We start from the raw sequence: 18292 nt of genomic DNA, 5'->3' as shown, positions 1-18292 counted from the left end.
ATGTCCAAATTTGCAGATGACACAAAGGTTGGCAGGGTTGTCAAGGACACTACTGACACTATGCTGCTGCAACAGGATCTGGAAAGGTTGAGCAGATGGGCTGAGAGGTGGCAAATGAAGTTTAACATTGACAAATGTAAAGTACTACACATGGGAAACAGCAACTCCAGAGCAACATATCAACTCTGTGGTACTACACTGACAGTGGTAGAGAATGAAAGGGACTTGGGGGTGGTTGTGCAGGCAGATATGAAGTTCTCTGAGCAGTGCAGACGGGCTGCAAGAGTAGCTCATGGAGTATTGTCAATGATATACAGGAATTTTTCCAGCAGGGATAAGGAGGTGATTATTCCATTGTATAAGGCGATGGTCAGGCCACACCTAGAGTACTGTATACAGGTCTGGAGGCCTCATTTCAAGAAGGATGTAGAGCTGCTGGAACGAGTACAGAGAAGGGCAACAAGATTAGTGAATGGAACAAAGGGGTGCTCTTACGAAGAAAGGCTTAAGTTTTGCAAATTACAGTGTCTGGAGACTAGGCACCAGCGAGGTGATCTGATAGAGGTGTATAAAGCCTTGAATGGTTTAAGCATGCTCAATGCTGATGGGATTCTTCCTCTAGCTCAGAAAAATCACCTGAGAGGGCATAAATTCAAATTGAGGAAAGATAGATGTAGGATAGACGTGCGGAAATTTGCCTTTAGCCAGCGGGTGGTTGGTTGGTGGAACAGACTTCCATCCCTTGTGGTGGAGGTTGATAGCCTAAATAAGTTTAAGGCTCAGCTGGACAGGTATTTTGAACGAACAGAGGGGTGAAGTGGAAGTGGTTTTTTTTTTTTTTTTTTTTGGCTGATGCTGCATAAGCTTGCTTTCTTGCATCAAATGCCTCTGCTAATGCTAAATGCTAATCCCTGTTATCACCTTCTCAACCTTTTTATCATCTGCATACTTGGACAAGATTGAAATTCCTTCATCAGTATCATTAATAAATATTAAAAAGTAAGGAGTCCATCACTGAATTCTGAGAGACTCCACTAATAACATTAATCCAAGAAGGGCAGTGCTCATTTATAATCACTCTGTCTCTTGCCACTCAACCATCCCTTTATCCATAACATGCCCCTGATGCCACACTGCTCTAATTTGTGATTGCTGTATAACTCCCTTCCTGTTGGGTTGATCCTTCAGTATTTCTTTAACCTCTGACTCCATTGTTTTCCCTGGAACAGAGGTCAAGCTTACATGTCTGTAGTTACTTGCTTGCCCAACAATCCCCCACCAACTGCTTTTCAAAATGGAGAGACATTTGCACACCTTCAGTCTATAGGGACTTTTCCCCAAAACCAAGGATGCTATAATTTCATTAGTAAAGGGCAATAATTACAAGGGCTGTTCAGTAAAAATGATCATAATTTTTCATGAACTGTACTGCTTGCTATTTTTAGCTGAGCTGCAGAATTTAGACCAAACCAAGCTGCATCACATAGCAACTGCACAGCTGCCAAGTTATTATGCCTGCTCAAAACTGAACAGGCATAACAGTGGATGTGACATGTGAGGAAGAACAATATGTTGCTCTCAAATTTTGTTTCTGTCTTAAGAAAACATCATGTGAAGCGTATGAAATGTTAAAAGAAGCTTATGGTGAATCTATGCTTCCATAAAGATGGATGTGATTCAGTCACAAAAATTGGCAGTCCTGGAGCTCCAACTACTGCTATCACCACAGAAACTGTGAATACTGCTTCTATAATTTTGAAAGAGAAGGTTGTATAACAAACAATAAAGAAACTGGCAGATGTTAAGAATATCAGTAGGAAGCACACACACGGTATTCTCCATGCAATTTGCATATGATATGTTTATGCATGCTGGGTTCCAACACTACCACACCTGAGCAATACCTGTCATAAGTTGTAACACTTAGTGTTGGAACATGTAAACAGATGAACAGATGTTTTGGCAAGAGATCAGAAGGTTCAACTACCATTTGGACAAGAAGCAAGCTTTCTACTCCTAGCCTATTCAAAAATTGAGTTTGAATTGATAATTGTTGTGAGCTTTAAGTGTAGACAAAAAATGAAGCTGTAGATTTCTGCATAAGCAAGTGCAATGTGCTACATTCTTATATGGAACAGCTTTAGCACATTTTATTGGAAAACCAACATTTAGATAAATGACAATAGGTGGAATACGATTTAGATAAATGACATAGGGTGGAATACGGAGTAAAGGATTTCATTTCTACAAGAATAATTACACTGACATGATCTGAGCAAGCCTTAGTGTTGGAACATGTAAACAGCAATCCAACAAATGAAATGAGTAATATAAATCACATAGGGGCTTCCCATTTCTCATCCTTATAATGCCAAATGACTTGAAGCTGAAAATGACCATGAGGAGTGAGGGAGGTGACTCCATTGGGAAGAGACATCACCAAGTTATTAGGTACCTAGAAAACCACAAACACTGACCATGTATTTTGAAGGGTGAAGAAAAAATTGAGAGCATTGGGTGTGTGGTTAGGATTGTCTTATTCTGGTAGGCAAATGAAGAAGTCGATCAAGGTTGTTAGTAATTTCAAAAACTTCAGCATCTTGACCAGCCAGGTCTATGTAACTAAAAAATTGAACCTAGTTTGAGTTATGGATATTAAAATCAAGAGAAATTACTTCATTCTTAGGAAAATTATGTTGAAGAGAGGTAAAATTTTAAAGGGAGGAGTTCAAAAAGTTCAGGATAAGTGCAAGATATATCCCATCCTTCCTAAAATGAGGCCTCCAGACCTGTACGCAGTACTCAAGGTGTGGCCTGACCATTGCCTTATGGTCAGGGAAAAGGAGGGAAAAGGAGGTGATTGTCCAGAGGGACAATCACCTCCTTTTACATGCTAGCAAAATTCCTATATATCATTGACAAAACCCCATGACCTGCCCTGGCAGCCTGTCTGCATTGCTCAGAAAACTTCATATCTGACTGCACAATTACTCCCAGGTCTTTCATTTTCTACCACCTTAAGTGATTTGTATATTTGGGAGAACAACAGAGGCAACAGGCAAATTTTACAGAATGGTGTGAAAGAGATTTTAAGCAGAGGAGATTCCAGATTAGGAAGGTTTTTGTTGTTGTTTGGTTTTTAGGAGCATTAGCAACTAAGGCCATATTGCTCCGGGGATATGCGGTGGTCATTCCCTGACCTTTCTGCATCCTCCGTATTTGGTTGTCACAGGCTCAAACCCCAGTCTAATCAAGAATTGTGTGCTATGCACTGCTGCTCCTGGCTACGGAGGCGCCGAATTAGGAAGCTTCTGACAAAAAATATCAGATCAGACATATGCACAACCATCACTTTGAGGTGAAAGTAAGCATAGAGTGATTAGGGCAGCTGAGATGAGTGGTGGTTCAAGTAGTAGTGGCATCTGATGCAAGAAAGAAAGTGTATGAGCTTATGCAGCATCAGCCAAAAAAAAAAAAATCACACTATTCCCTACAAATGCCTGTCCCGTTCCTCCTTAAATTTATTCAACCTATCAACTTCCATGACAGATGGAAGTTTGTTCCAGCAATTAACCACCCGCTGGCTAAAGGCAAATTTCCACACATCTATTCTACATCTGACTTTTCTTAATTTGCATTTATGCCCCCTTAGGTTCGTAATCTGAACAAGTGGAAGGATCCCATCAGAATTCAGCGTGCTCAACCCATTCAAGGCCTTATACACCTCAATCAGATCACCGCGCAGGTGCCTAGTCTCCAGCCACTGCAATTTGCAGAATTTAAGGCTATCGTGGTAAGAGGATCCCTTCATTCCCCTCACTAATCTTATTACCCTTCTCTGTACATGCTCAAGCAAATTGACATCCTTCCTAAAATGAGGCCTCCAGACCTGTACGCAGTACTCAAGGCATGGCCTGACCATTGCCTTATACAGAGGAACAATCACCTCCTTTTCCCTGCTAGCAAAATTCCTATATATCATTGACAAAACCCCATGACCTGCCCTGGCAGCCTGTCTGCATTGCTCAGAAAACTTCATATCTGACTGCACAATTACTCCCAGGTCTTTTTCATTTTGTACCACCTTAAGTGTAATACCCCATAGTTGGTACTTTTCTCTCGGGTTACTTCTACCCATATGCAGTACTTTCCATTTGTCAAGGTTAAAATTCAGTTGCCACTTCTTAGCCCATCTACCCAAATTATCTAGATCCTGTTGCAGTAGCACACTGCCATTATTGTCATTAACAACCCTGCCAACCTTTGTATCATCTGCAAGCTTCGACACTAAGCCTGATATACCTTCATCAATATCATTGATAAATATACAAAACAACAGTGGACCCAACACTGAACCCTGTGGGACTCCACTAATAACATTAGTCCACGAAGAGCAGCACCCATTGATTACCACCCTCTGTCTTCTTGTACTTAACCATCCTTTTATCCATTGTAGCAACTTACCCTTAATACCATTCTGCTCCAATTTGTACAATAGTCTTCCATGCGCAACAGTGTCAAAAGCTTTCCTGAAGTTCCTTTGTAACCATATCATAACAACCAATCAAATTTGTCAGACAAGACTTTCCCTTAACAAACCCATGCTGTGTCTGAATTATTGCTGCAGTCTTGTCTAGATGATCCTGCAATGCATCTTTAATCAGTGACTCCATTATTTTACCCAGAACAGAAGTTAAACTAACTGGTCTCTAATTACTCATGTCATCCTTCGATCCCCCTTTGTGAATTGGGGATACATTTGCACATCTCCAGTCCGTGGGAACCTCCCCTGAGTCCAAGGATTCTCTCATAATTATGGCTAAGGGTTTGCTTAGTTGCTTTGCCGCCTCCGTTAATAGATCTGGATAGATCCCATCCACCCCAGGTGCTTTTCTTATGTTTAACTTCAACAATTTCTCCTCCACTTTGCTCTCAGTTATTACAAAATTATTAAGTACCCTGCTATAATTTGATAACCTTCTGCCATTTTCAAACCTTAATAATTCCTCATGTGTGAATGTAGATGCAAAATACTCATTCAGTTTGTTTGCTATCTGAGCAGGATCATCAACAGTCTAACCATCAATGTCAAGTGGACCAATCAGATTCATCCCCTTCCTTTTAGAGTTTATATAAGTAAAGAAATCCTTGCTGTTTTTAGCATCTGTTGCCAAGGATTTCTCGTAATCTGCCTTCTCCTGCCTAACCTCCTTTGTGACCTGATTACAGACTAGTTTATATCTGCCATAGGCTTCTGAGTCGCTTGATAATTTATATGCATCCCATGCAGTTTTCTTCTCTGTTACGAGTCTCATTAGTTCGTTTGATAACCATTTAGGCCTAAACCTTGAACAATATTTCTTAATAGGTATGAAACTTTTAGTAGCATCCACGATTAATTCCTTGAATGCTTCCCACTTAGAATTTACTGTTGGTAACATTGTCAGTTGATCCCACTGTACAGAATTTAAAAACTGTCTGGGACCACTGTACTCACCTTTACGGAAGCAAAAACCCTTTCCTTTACCCCTGATGGTAATTAATTCTTTAAGTAAATCCCACATCAGTACACTGTGATCACTGCCACCTAGTGGTTCCTTTATCTGCAAATTCTTAATACACGAATGATCACTGATGATAACCAGATCAAGAGTATTACTCTCTCTGGTTGCCTCTCGAATATGCTGCTGCAGAAAACAATCATCCAATAAATCCACAAAAATCTGGCTAATGTATGAGTGGCCAACCCACAAGTTCCAGTCAATATCTGGGAAGTTAAAATCCCCCATTATAAGACATTCTGATTTACTAGCCCACTCTATTTCTCTGTACAATTGTTCATTGTACTCATTCGAGTCATTAGGCCTATAACACACTCCTACTCTTATTTTTGCTTTCGCAGTGCTTATGTCACACCAAACTGACTCAACAGTGCACCCTTCATCTATATCAAGTAACTGATAACTGGAGTGCTGTTCAGAAAAGTGGAGCTGGGCAGATTATAGGTGTAAATAACATCATTGAGATTGGAATTGAAACTGATATTTTTGTGAAATGAATGAGGAAGTTTTTGGGAGGTTTAGATCTTTTGCAGGTAAGTTTGTTCTATTAGTTTGACTGTTCATGATACTTGGAGTTGATAAAGTAAAAGTAGATGGGGTGGGAAACGTGAATTAATGAAAATTTTTGTATATGTCATACACATAGCAAGAACATACCCAGCTCCTTAAAATAATATGACATTGACAGCACATGCTGCATATTTTTTTATTTTTTAAGACCTCCTCCAATCACTACTAGCTGGCAGAGCATAGGCATCAAGATTATATACTAACTGATCTAAATGTCTACTGGCTGGCCTGTGAAAACAGTTTCAAAGCTACCAAAGTGGAATATTGTACCTTGCCGCAATGCCCATCATAATCTCAAAAGACATGATTTATACTACATGACAGAGGTGCTGGGGAGAAGTTTCTAGAGCTTGGTTCTGGAGATTAAACATAGGTATCACTGTGCACTTAAAGACTTAAAGCAGCAACGCTTTAAGTCTCCAATGAGCAAAGAGGTAGGATTGCACCAGTGATGAGAGTTGTCTACCACCTAGTATTATCTGTGGGACACGGAGGGTCAGCCAATCCTTTGACACCTCCAGTATATTCGGTGCTATGTTCCTGACCTTGCATCTGGAGGTATACCCAGGGTTACTAATACTCTCACCATTGTGAAGGTGTCAGCAAGGGATTTGGCTGGTGCAGGTTTATTGGACTTTCCTGAAATTTAGTCCTTTGGACTTAAAAATGGGACCTCAATATCGGTTATATCAATGTTTTATAAACTCCCAGGTAGGAGGTCCTAGTGTCATACATGGAAGAATATCAGTGAAAAGCCTCACGCTGACAAAATGCATACTTAGGGAAGCCATGTGAAACCAAGAAAAGTGGAAACTCTACTCTAACCATATAAAAATTCCATTGTATGAAGCAGTCTTATATAAGTAATGATTCAACTTATTAAACAATTAATAGCAAGATAAGTTACAATAACTGATTCCATTCATGATCACTTGCCTTGCTTTAGTTTATTATTCTTGAGGGCAAGATCACTTATCTTGCTATTAATTGAGGCTAGAACTTTATGAAATGATTATTATCTTGCATCTGTATAGCTTTCAATTTCAGCCTCAGAATAAAGGATTTTTTAATATGATATTACCTAAAGAAATTTAGCATTGCCTCAATTTATGATGTGGCCTCATACAAAAGAAAAGATTCAAGCATTTATAGCATTCATTTCACACAAAATATTTGTTGAAAAAAGTTCTGCTCTTTGGTTTTTGTCAAAAAAAATTGTTGAATTTTATATATATATTAATGTGTATTCATCGTGCTTATTTAAGTTCGTTGCTTAATGAAAATTAAAATTTTCATATGTAGCTCTAAAGCTCAGAAGATACATATAATGTATCTTCTGAGTTATGACAAAACAAATTATTTTTAAATATAGGCATTTTGTTGTGCAAGGCCCAGAAGATACATTATATGAAGGTAAGAATTCTGTTTTTCTTTTTTATGCAGTTTTGAAATCTTCAGATTTGCATTAATCAATATATTTAATTAATATGAATAGAATAAGTACGAATTTTAGACATTTAAATTTTACTGTGTTGCGCAATAATACTTTTTTTTTATCTTGTAAAATCAAAATCCTTATTTGTAAAAAAAAAAAAAAAAAAAACTTTTCTACAGATATACAGAGCATCTCAAAAAGATGTACACACAATTACTTTTTAATTATTAGTTAATCAATTACTAATTAATTTGTAACATGATAATCAGTTTGTCAGAAAGAGGGAAAAAATAATTTAAGAAATAAAAATCTGACACACTTGGAAGGTAATGCACCTGTATATTAACAAACTTTTTAAGCCTGTGTGGTTCTTTAGAAACACAGATGAAAATGTAACAAACATTGACTACTTTTAATTTTAATGCTGTCATTGTGACTTCTTGAAATGCCAAAATATTTGATCTTGTTGAGAAATTCTTATAAAGATGTTCCTGCCTTGTTCTTGTATAGAATTCTAGAAAAATTATTTCAGTAATTAAAAAAACAAAATTTTCATTGAATACTTTGAATTCAATGTAAACAGTAATTTGAATAATTACTGTTGAATACTTTAAAACTGAAATATTCTAATCCTTTAGAATGGAATTCATTTATATTTCTCTTATAACCTGAATTTCTGGATCTCTTGTAATATTTTCCTTTACAGGCAACTCCCGGTTTGCGAACATTCGATTTACTAACATTCTCTATAATGAACGTCACAATTCATTCAAAATTTCTTAAAGTCGTCAATAGATAGAATTCCTTATAAAACGAAATGCCAAACGTATAGTGAATATAATTGTAAGATTTAAATAAATAAACTTTTAAATGTATTTATTACAATAATTATCAGAAAATTATTATATGATAATTGTACTGAACGGTTAATAAAACTAATCTAGCCAGTAAAAAAAACGTTGGTTTACATGCCACGCCACGTAGAATGTTTTCTCATGAGAAAGAAATCAGTGATTCCCGCTTTATAATATAATAGAATCATCATTTTATAGACACTGTTAAGTATAGTTCTGCATTTGGTGACTTAAAAATATATTTTTAATTAAGCGATCATGGGTACAAATCGAAATAGTAGTAGTGCTGGTGCTGATAGCGGTAGTAATAAAAGATGCGGTATTCTTTAAGAAACTAAGCTAGACATCATAAAAAGGACAGAAAGAGGTCAGAAGCAGGTGGACATAGATCGTCATTATGGTTTGAACCGATTGAGTATTGCAACAATTATTAATGATAAAGAAAGAATTGTGGAGGCAGTTAAGGAAACAACTTCTGCTTTAATGAGTAGAATAGTAAAAATAGAAGTTTTTTTGTTGCACGAGATTATTATTATTATTATTATTATTATTATTATTAGCCATATGGTACAAGGAAGCCTGAGGCTTATGCTGCACCAGCCAAAAAAAAAAAAAATCCTGAGTTACCCGCTGAGAAAGAAAGAAGAGAGAGGAGGAGAAAGAGAGAAAGGGAGAGAGAGAGAGAGAAGTACAAAGGAATCACCAAGAAAGAGAAAAATGATGATATCCAGCTCAGGACCCTGGGTTTGCCAAGCCCATACTCACCAGATGTGAGCCCCCGGGGAAGATGGAAAAACTCTTAATTTTGTGGATTGAGAGGCAAACACATGATTATGTGCCTCTCAGCTTATTAATTATTCAGGAGAAGGCTAGGAGTTTATTTGAAGATTTGAAGAAAAGAGCTGGACCTGAATATGCAAATGACTGTTTCTCAGCTAGCCTGGGTAGTTTTCACATTTTAAAATGAGGGCTAACTTGCACAATTTAAGACTTCAGGGTGAATTGGCGAGTGCAGATACTCAAGCTGCAAGTGAATTCCCGAAGGCGCTAGAAAAAATAATAGTAGAAGGTGGTTACAGTGCTCATCAAGTGTTCAATGTTGACGAAATGGGACTTTTCTGGAAAAAAAAATGCCTTTCAGAACATACATTTCTAGAGAGGAAAAATGTGCGCCTGAACGTAAAGTTGCAAAAGAAAGACTAACTCTTTTACTTTGTGGTAACGCAGCCAGTGATTATAAACTTAAACCTTTGCTTGTGTATTTATCAGAAAACCCAAGGGTTTTAAAAGGAATGACGAAGTCATCCCTTCTGGTTATCTGAAAATCTAATAGGAAGTCTTGGATGACAATGGAACTGTTTGAAGACTAGTTTAAAAACTATTTTGTGGTGAAAATGAAAGGGTATTGTGTGTCTAAAAATTTACCCTTCAAAATTTTATTACTGCTTGATAATGCCCCTGGCCATCCATCCTACATAGCTGATTTCAATGATAAAATTAAGATGCGTTTTACTAAGATCGTTATTACATGAGTTGGAAGGAAAATGGGATGCTAACAGGTCAGCTTTATTCTTGGCTGAAGTGACAACAGGACCATCTGGTTTGGACAGAGGTGAGAGCAGAGATGGGCAAAAGTTGCAGCCAATAGATTTGGCAAGAGACCAAAATGCTTGGCTACCATTAGGGCAAGAAGCAAGTTTTCTACTCTTAACCTGTTCAAACTCTAGTTTGAACTGATTAATAACTGCTTTACAATTGTTGCGAGCTTTGGTGTAGTCAGGGAATGAAACTGAAGAATTAGAAACAAGCCAATTACGATATGCAACATTCTTCTCTTGAACAGCCTTAGCACATTTATTGGAAAAACAAGGTTTAGATAAAGGATGAGATTTCAAAGTGGAGTGTGGGATAAAGGATTCCATTCCTACAAGAATAATTTCACTGACACGATCTGAGCAAACGTTGACATCAGAAGTTTTGAAACAGCAATCCGACCGAGGAAAAGAAGAAAAGAAATCTCGCAGGTCATCCCATTTTGCATTCTTGTAATGCCAAACAACACTAGGTTGGGAATAGCCATGAGATAAAGGCTCCATTGGAGAAGAGACAATCACCAAGTTGTGATCTGAAGTGCCTAAAGAACCTCTCACTTCGACCATGTACGTAGAAGGGTGGTTTCTGAGAAAAAGATCAAGCGTGCTGGCCGTATGATTAGGATTGTTCAGTATTCTTGTGGGTAAATGAACAATCTGTGCAAGGTCATTATTAATTGCAAAAGCCTCAGCATCTCAACCAGCTGGGTTGATGTGACTAAAAAGCAGAAGCCATCTGGAGTTGTGAACATTAAAATAACCAAGGAAAATTACCTCACTGTTAGGACAGTTGGACTGGAGGAAGTCAAACAGCTCCAAGTGATTAGTGGAGTTGGGAGAACGGTAGAGACAACAGATGAATTTGACACAATGAGGTAGAGATTTTAAGCCAGAGAAGATCAAAGAGAAGAGATTCCAAATTGCCAAGTCTCTGACAGGGAATATCAGAACAGACATATTCACAAGTACCACCTTTGAGGCAAAAGGAATCATACAGCAAATAATTTGGCCATCTAAGATGAGCAGTGGTTGAATCAACTGATAACAGATTCTGTCAGAAAAAGTACATGGGGGTTTGGCAGACTGCAAGTGGAAATGGACATCGTTGAGATTAGAATTGAGATCGCATATATTTGTGAAATGAATTAGGAAGTGTTTGGGAGGTTTAGATCTTTTTGCAGATAAGCTTGCTCTATTACTTTGACAAATAGAGGGTTTTGTCATAATCTTCACAATCACCTGGTCTGTACATTACTCCTACTCGCATTATACCTTTGTTTCCAACTATCTCGCACCATACAGACTCTATACTAGCATGTGAAATGTCTGAATCTGGGTAAGCTATCTTCGCACTCAGACTGCTTCTGATAAGAAGCATTACCCCATCACCCCTTCTATCTACCCTATCCTTCCTAAATACATTATACAAGCCGTACTTAAACTCATCATCCCCAATTTCTGGGTGGCACCATGTCTTTGTAAGCCCTGTTATGTCCACGTTATGTTTTAACCAGCAGTTCAAATTCGCTCATTTTATTGACGACACTTCTAACGTTACTGTACAAACAATTAAGATTTACTGTTCTTGTATATTTAACAACCCTAACACAACCCTTGAAGTTTTTTAGGCTCTCTTCCTTGATATTAGCTACCCTCTCACGTGAAACGTTTCTGCCCCCAGAACATCTAGATAATACGTCCAGTTGGGGTAACAGATAAGAACTCTTAAGGTATGTGCAAGAGTTACTTTGACCAATATTATCAGATGAATGCGTGTCAGTATTACCCACATCCCCCCCCCCTAACTAGCAGTTTCCCTGAACCTTTAAGGTATCCTCAATAATACTGGCAAAAACTTTTGCACCACTTTTGTTTAAGTGTATCCCGTCTCTACAAAACAAATTCCTTCTACCTACAAGTGTGGGCCATGCTGATAGAAATTTCCCCCCTAAAGCCTTGCAGAGTCCTTCAAGTCTTGAGTTAATTTACAAGGCTCTTAACATATAATCCCTCCTATCGTGTCTGGGCAGAATTGCAGACACATAGACATTATGGCCTAGCTCGCGACATTTCCTCAGCATGGTCCTGTATTTTTCCAACAAATCGTCAGATCGTGTACGTTTAATATCATTAGTCCCCACATGAATAATAATATTCTCTTTACCCCCTTTAAAATCTGACAATCTGTTGGTGACATCATCAGTGCCTTATTATGGGTGATTTCAATTTGCCTCTAATTGATTGGAGTAAATGGGAAGGAAACTCGACATGGGGAACAAAATTTTTAAATCAACTAGATGACTGTTATTTGTATCAACATATCAGGGAAAGTACTAGAGAAAAGAATATCCTAGAACTCATCATCACACATGAATCAGATGACATAACAGGGCTGACAGCAGAGGAACCAGTAGCAGGAAGTGATCACAGAGTTCTACGGTGGATGATGACGAGAGAGGTAGCAGAAGTAAAAGGCAAAGGAATGGGTTTTAATTTCAGAAAAGGAAATTACGATGCCTTAAGGTACTACATGGCCTCTATTAACTGGGTAGATATCGTGCAGAAAATGAATACATTTGAACTGTGGTACGCTTTTAAAACATTAATCACAGATGCCTTGAATGCGTATATACCATTAAAAAAATACTCCACGAGGACGGTTCCAAGTTGGATGAATAGTGAAGTTGCCATATTACTTGAGCAGAAAAAGGTGGCATGGAAAGGTTACAGAGCAATAAAAAGTATTGAAGCCTATAACAGCTACAAGGTGATGTGTAATAGAGCCACAGAAAAGGTTAGACAGACAAAGGCAGTTTATGAGAAATCACTAGCAAACAGAGCAAAGAGGGGGGATAAAGAATTATTCACATATATAAATGCCAAGAAGAGCAGGACAAACCAGATCGGACCTTTACGTAAGGGAAAGGGGATAGTAATAGATACACCAGCTGCCGTTGCAGATGAACTCAACAGTTATTTTGCATCAATATTTACAAATGAAAAGACTTTTGTGGCAATGGGAAATTGTGGGAGCGAAGTTAAAAAAATATATAATTAATGATATTGAAATTTCGCAAATTTATTTAATGAAAAAACTTTCGAGCCTACAGACTAGTAAGGCTCCTGGAGTTGATGGAATATACCCTATAATCTTAAGGGAGGTGGCAAGCGAGTGCATTGAACCATTGAGGCTAATTATGCGAGCATCACTAGATTCTGGGGAGATTCCCTTGGATTGGAAAAGTGCAAATGTATCTCCCATACATAAGGGTGGCTCTAAAAGTGAAGTTGGAAATTATCGACCTGCCAGTCTGACTTCAGTAGTAGGGAAAATCATGGAGGCAATGATCAAGGGTGGAATTCAGGATCATTTGGATCGAATTGAAATTCTCAAGGATACTCAGCATTTTGTAAAGGAAAAATCATGTTTAACAAATCTGGTTCGCTATTTCGAAAGGGTCACTCATGAGCTGGATTTAGGGAATAATTTCGACATTGTTTATTTAGATTTCAGCAAAGATTTTGACTCAGTCCCACATGAGCGGTTGCTTTATAAGCTGGAACAGGTTGGAATCACTGGGAAAATCCTTAGATGGATAGAAGGATGGCTTCAGGGCAGGAGGCAGAGGGTTGTGATAAATGGCTATTCCTCAGATTGGGTTGATGTAAGAAGTGAGGTTCCCCAAGGATCAGTATTAGGACCACTGTTGTTTTTAATTTTCATAAACAACATTGATGAAGGGATAGAGGGCGTGATGTCTAAATTTTCAGATGATGTTAAAATTGGTAGAGTAGTTAATGATGCAAAATGGATGTCAGATGAACTAATGAGACATATGGCAGAGAAGAAAAATGCATAGGATACATACAAATTAACACGTGACACAGAAGCCTATGATAGATACAAGTTGATATGCAACCAAGTTACAAAGGAGGTTAGGCAGGCGAAGGCAGATTACGAGAAATCTTTGGCAAGGGATGCAAAGAAAAACAGCAAAGAGTTCTTTACTTATGTAAACTCTAGAAGGAAGGGGATGAATCAGATTGGTCCACTTGATATTGATGGGTCAACTGTTGATCCTGCTCAGGTAGCTAACAAACTAAATGAATATTTTGCATCGACATTCACACATGAGGAGTTATTCAGCGAGGGGAATGCCAGAGGTGTATTCAACTCTAGCAGTAAGCTACAGAATCTTGAAATAATTGGGAGTAAAGTGGAGGAGAAACTGTTGAAGATAAACACAAGAAAGGCACCCGGGGTGGATGGGATCTATCCAGTTATATTAAAGGAGGCAGCAAAGGAAGTAAGCAAACCCTTAGCCATAATTATGAGAACTTCCTTGGACTCAGGGGAGGTACCCATAGACTGGAAATGTGCAAATGTGACCCCAATTCACAAAGGAGGATCAAAGGCTGACACAAGTAATTATAGACCTGGGAGCTTAACTTCTGTTCCAGGAAAATTAATGGAGGCACTGGTTAAAGAAGCACTGCAGGATCATTTAGACAAGACTTCAGTTATAGCTCGGACACAGCATGGTTTTGTTAAGGGGAAGTCTTGCCTGACCAATTTGATTGGATACTATGATGCAGTCACAAAAGAACTGGATGCAGGGAATAGCTTTGATATTATATACTTGGATCTTAGAAAGGCTTTTGATACTGTTGCACATGGAAGACTGCTACACAAATTGGAGCAGTGTGACATTGGAGGCAAATTGCTGCTATGGATAAAGGGGTGGTTGAGGGGGAGAAGACAGAGTGGTAATCAATGGACACTGCTCATCGTGGACTAATGTTATTAGTGGAGTCCCTCAGGGCTCAGTGTTGGGTCCATTATTGTTTTCTGTATTTATAAATGATATTGATGATGGTATATCAAGCTTAATGTCCAAGTTTGCAGACGATACAAAGGTTGGCAGGGTTGTCAAGGACACTACTGACACTATGCTGCTGCAACAGGATCTGGAAAGGTTGAGCAGATGGGCTGAGAGGTGGCAAATGAAGTTTAACATTGACAAATGTAAAGTACTACACATGGGAAACAGCAACTCCAGAGCAACGTATCAACTCTGTGGTACTACACTGACAGTGGTAGAGAATGAAAGGGACTTGGGGGTGGTTGTGCAGGCAGATATGAAGTTCTCTGAGCAGTGCAGACAGGCTGCAAGAGTAGCTCATGGAGTATTGTCAATGATATACAGGAATTTTTCCTTGTATAAGGCAATGGTCAGGCCACACCTAGAGTACTGTATACAGGTCTGGAGGCCTCATTTCAAGAAGGATGTAGAGCTGCTGGAAAGAGTACAGAGAAGGGCAACAAGATTAGTGAATGGAACAAAGGGGGTGCTCTTAAAGGCTTAAGTTTTGCAAATTACAGTGTCTGGAGAGTAGGCACCAGCGAGGTGATCTGATAGAGGTGTATAAAGCCTTGAATGGTTTGAGCATGCTCAATGCTGATGGGATTCTTCCTCTAGCTCAGAATAATCACCTGAGAGGGCATAAATTCAAATTGAGGAAAGACAGATGTAGGATAGATGTGCGGAAATTTGCCTTTAGGCCAGCGGGTGGTTGGTTGGTGGAACAGACTTCCATCCCTTGTAGTGGAGGTTGATAGCCTAAATAAGTTTATGGCTCAGCTGGACAGGTATTTTGAACGAACAGAGGGGTGAAGTGGGTTTTTTTTTTTTTTTTTTGGCTGATGCTGCATAAGCTTGCTTTCTTGCATCAAATGCCTCTACTAATGCTAATGATCACTGTCAAGCTGAGCTTCTTCAGAGAGGCCTAGATAGACTTCAGGAATGGTCAGAAAAATGGCAGCTATGCTTTAATCCAACAAAAACAAATCCAAACAATGGGAAACAGTAATCCCAAAATAACTTATTCACTTGGTGGAGTTCAACTAAAACCAGTACTGGAGGAAAGGGACTTGGGTCAAGCGATACGGTCAGACATAAAATTCTCTGAGCATTCTAAACAGGTTGCAAGGAAGGTCCATGGTGTCCTATCGAACTTTTGCAAATAGAGATAGGGACGTGATAATCCCATTATATAAGGCTTATGTTAGACCACACTTGGAATACTGTGTTCAAATATGGAGATCGCACCTAAAGAAAGACATCAAGCTTCTTGAAAGGGTGTAAAGACGGGTAACTCGCCTGGTGAGATCGGCAAAAGGGCGTTCTTATGAAGAAAGACTTCGATTATGTGGGTTGCAGAGTTTGGAAACTAGACACCTTAGAGGAGATTTGATTGAGGTGTTTAAGGCTCCGAGAGGCATCAGTAAAATGAATGAGGACGAAATTTTCAAGATTATAAATGAAGCTAGAACTAGGGGACATAAATTCAAGTTACGGGGGGAAATGTTTAGATTGGACTGCAGGAAGTTTTATTTTAGCCAGTGAGTTATAAATTACTGGAATAAGTTGCCTTCGTTGGTGGTAGAGGCCTACAGTTTGGGGAAATTCAAAGGTCATCTGGATAGTACTTGTGGGTAAGGGAAGCACATAGGATGATAGGTTAATTTCCTTTTTTTTAAGTAATTATTATTATTATGATTTTTTTTTTTTTTTTTTTTTGTTTTTATCATTGTTTTGTTCAGGTTTTTTTTTTTTTTTTTTCTGGGCTGGTGCAGCATAAGCCGTAGGCTTTCTTGCACCATGCAGCCATTACTAATACTAAATACTAATGCTAATTCATGGTGTATTCAATAGTAAGAAAAAGTGGGTGGGACAAGCTATATGAAGTAATGAAATTTTTGAATATGGCATACACATGGTAAGAATATATCCAGATCCTTGACATAATGTGGCCTACACACTACTCGGACTCCCTCCAGTCTCACTATCTGGCAGAGTAGAGGTAGCAAGATTATACACTAGCTGATCCAGAAGCCTCCTAGAGAGTTACCAATCGGTTCGGTCCAGTGTACTAACTAACTAACGGCCAGCCTGCGAACACCGTTTTAGAGCTGTACCTTCGAAATGTAAGGAATATTGGATCTCGCCACAATGTTCATCAGTACCTCAAAAGTCATCAGCCATACTGCATGATGGAAGAGATAGGGAAGGGTTGACCGGAACTTAGCTCTAGAGACTTCACCACTTTAAGCCTCCAATAAGCAAAGTGGTGGTATTGCACCAGTTGATGAGAGTCATCTACCACCTAGTACTGCCTGGTAACATAGAGGGGTGGCATTCCTCCATGTGGTGTGGGCACCACACCTCGACCCCTGCTTACGTTGGTTCACATCTGGGTGGTCACCCGCCGTGTACTTGTGCATGGAGGTTATACCCAGGATTACTAACAGTCCCACCATCGTGAAGGTGCAAGCAGAGGATTTGGCTGTCACAGACCGTCCGGACTTCGTGAATTGCATAGTGAATTGAATGCATTGCTGTCATATGGTTTTAAGTGTAGGCCCTGTTCTAAAATTTACTTGAATGTTTTTAATGAGCAGTTGTATATGGACTTATTACAGTTCTGCCTAAATAGAGGGCTTATAAATATAATATCCCATTTGAGGCCTTTACTATGTGGATAACTCTCACTTATGATGCTATTATAAAGCATTGCTATGGCTTCTATAACATGTAACAACCAGCCGAGATGGTTAATGCGAAACAGATTAGGAACAAGATTTGCAGACAGGCTGCCAAAGCAGCTTGTGGGGTATTGTCAACGATATACAGGAATTTTGCTATCAAGAATGAGGTGATTATTCCCTTGTATAAGGTCAGACTACACCTTGAGTACTGCATACAGGTCTGGAGGCATCATTTTAAGAAGGACGTAGGGCTGCTGGAATGAGTACAGAGAAGGGCAATGAGATTGGTGGGGGGAACAAAGGGTTGCTCTTACCAAGACAGGCTTAAGTTCTGCAAATCGCAGCATCTAGAGACTAGGCACCTGCAAGGTGATCTGATTGAGGTGTATAAGGTCTTGAATGGTTTGAGCAGGCTCAATGGTGATGGGATTCTTCCGCTTGTTCAGATTATGCACCCAAGGAGGTATAAATTCAAATTGAGGAAAGACAGTTGTTAGAATAGATGTGCGGAAATTTGCCTTTTGCCAATGGGTGATGGATTGCTGGAACAAATTTCCATTGGTCGGGGAAGTTGATAGCTTAAATAAATTCAAGGAAGAACACATACTTTTGAAGTGAATGGATGGGTATAATGGGAAGGGGTTTTTTTTTTTTTTTTTTTTTTTTGAGGGATGCTATTGTTATTATTATTATTAGCCATGTGCAAGGAAGCCTGAGGCTTATGCTGCATC

The 18292-nt window shown here is 38.9% G+C and overlaps 1 protein-coding gene across 1 annotated transcript in view; it reads left to right on the top strand.

Moving 5' to 3' along the window:
• The window catches only part of LOC150090630 (ubiquitin-conjugating enzyme E2 J2-like), a 74129-nt gene that overhangs the window by 29213 nt on the left and 26624 nt on the right, over positions 1-18292 (top strand). Inside the window, exon 3 of the mRNA XM_090379235.1 lies at positions 7504-7544. Within this exon, the coding sequence (XP_090235361.1) occupies positions 7504-7544 (41 nt within the window). The remainder of the gene's footprint in view (positions 1-7503; positions 7545-18292) is intronic.

This window comes from Mastigoproctus giganteus, chromosome 1 (genome assembly GCF_048544385.1).
Source record: "Mastigoproctus giganteus isolate SK-2022 chromosome 1, ASM4854438v1, whole genome shotgun sequence".
NCBI classification, from domain to species: Eukaryota; Metazoa; Arthropoda; class Arachnida; order Uropygi; family Thelyphonidae; genus Mastigoproctus; species Mastigoproctus giganteus.
The sequence above is the reverse complement of the archived record's forward strand: the minus strand, read 5'-3'. Positions and strand labels throughout refer to the sequence as shown.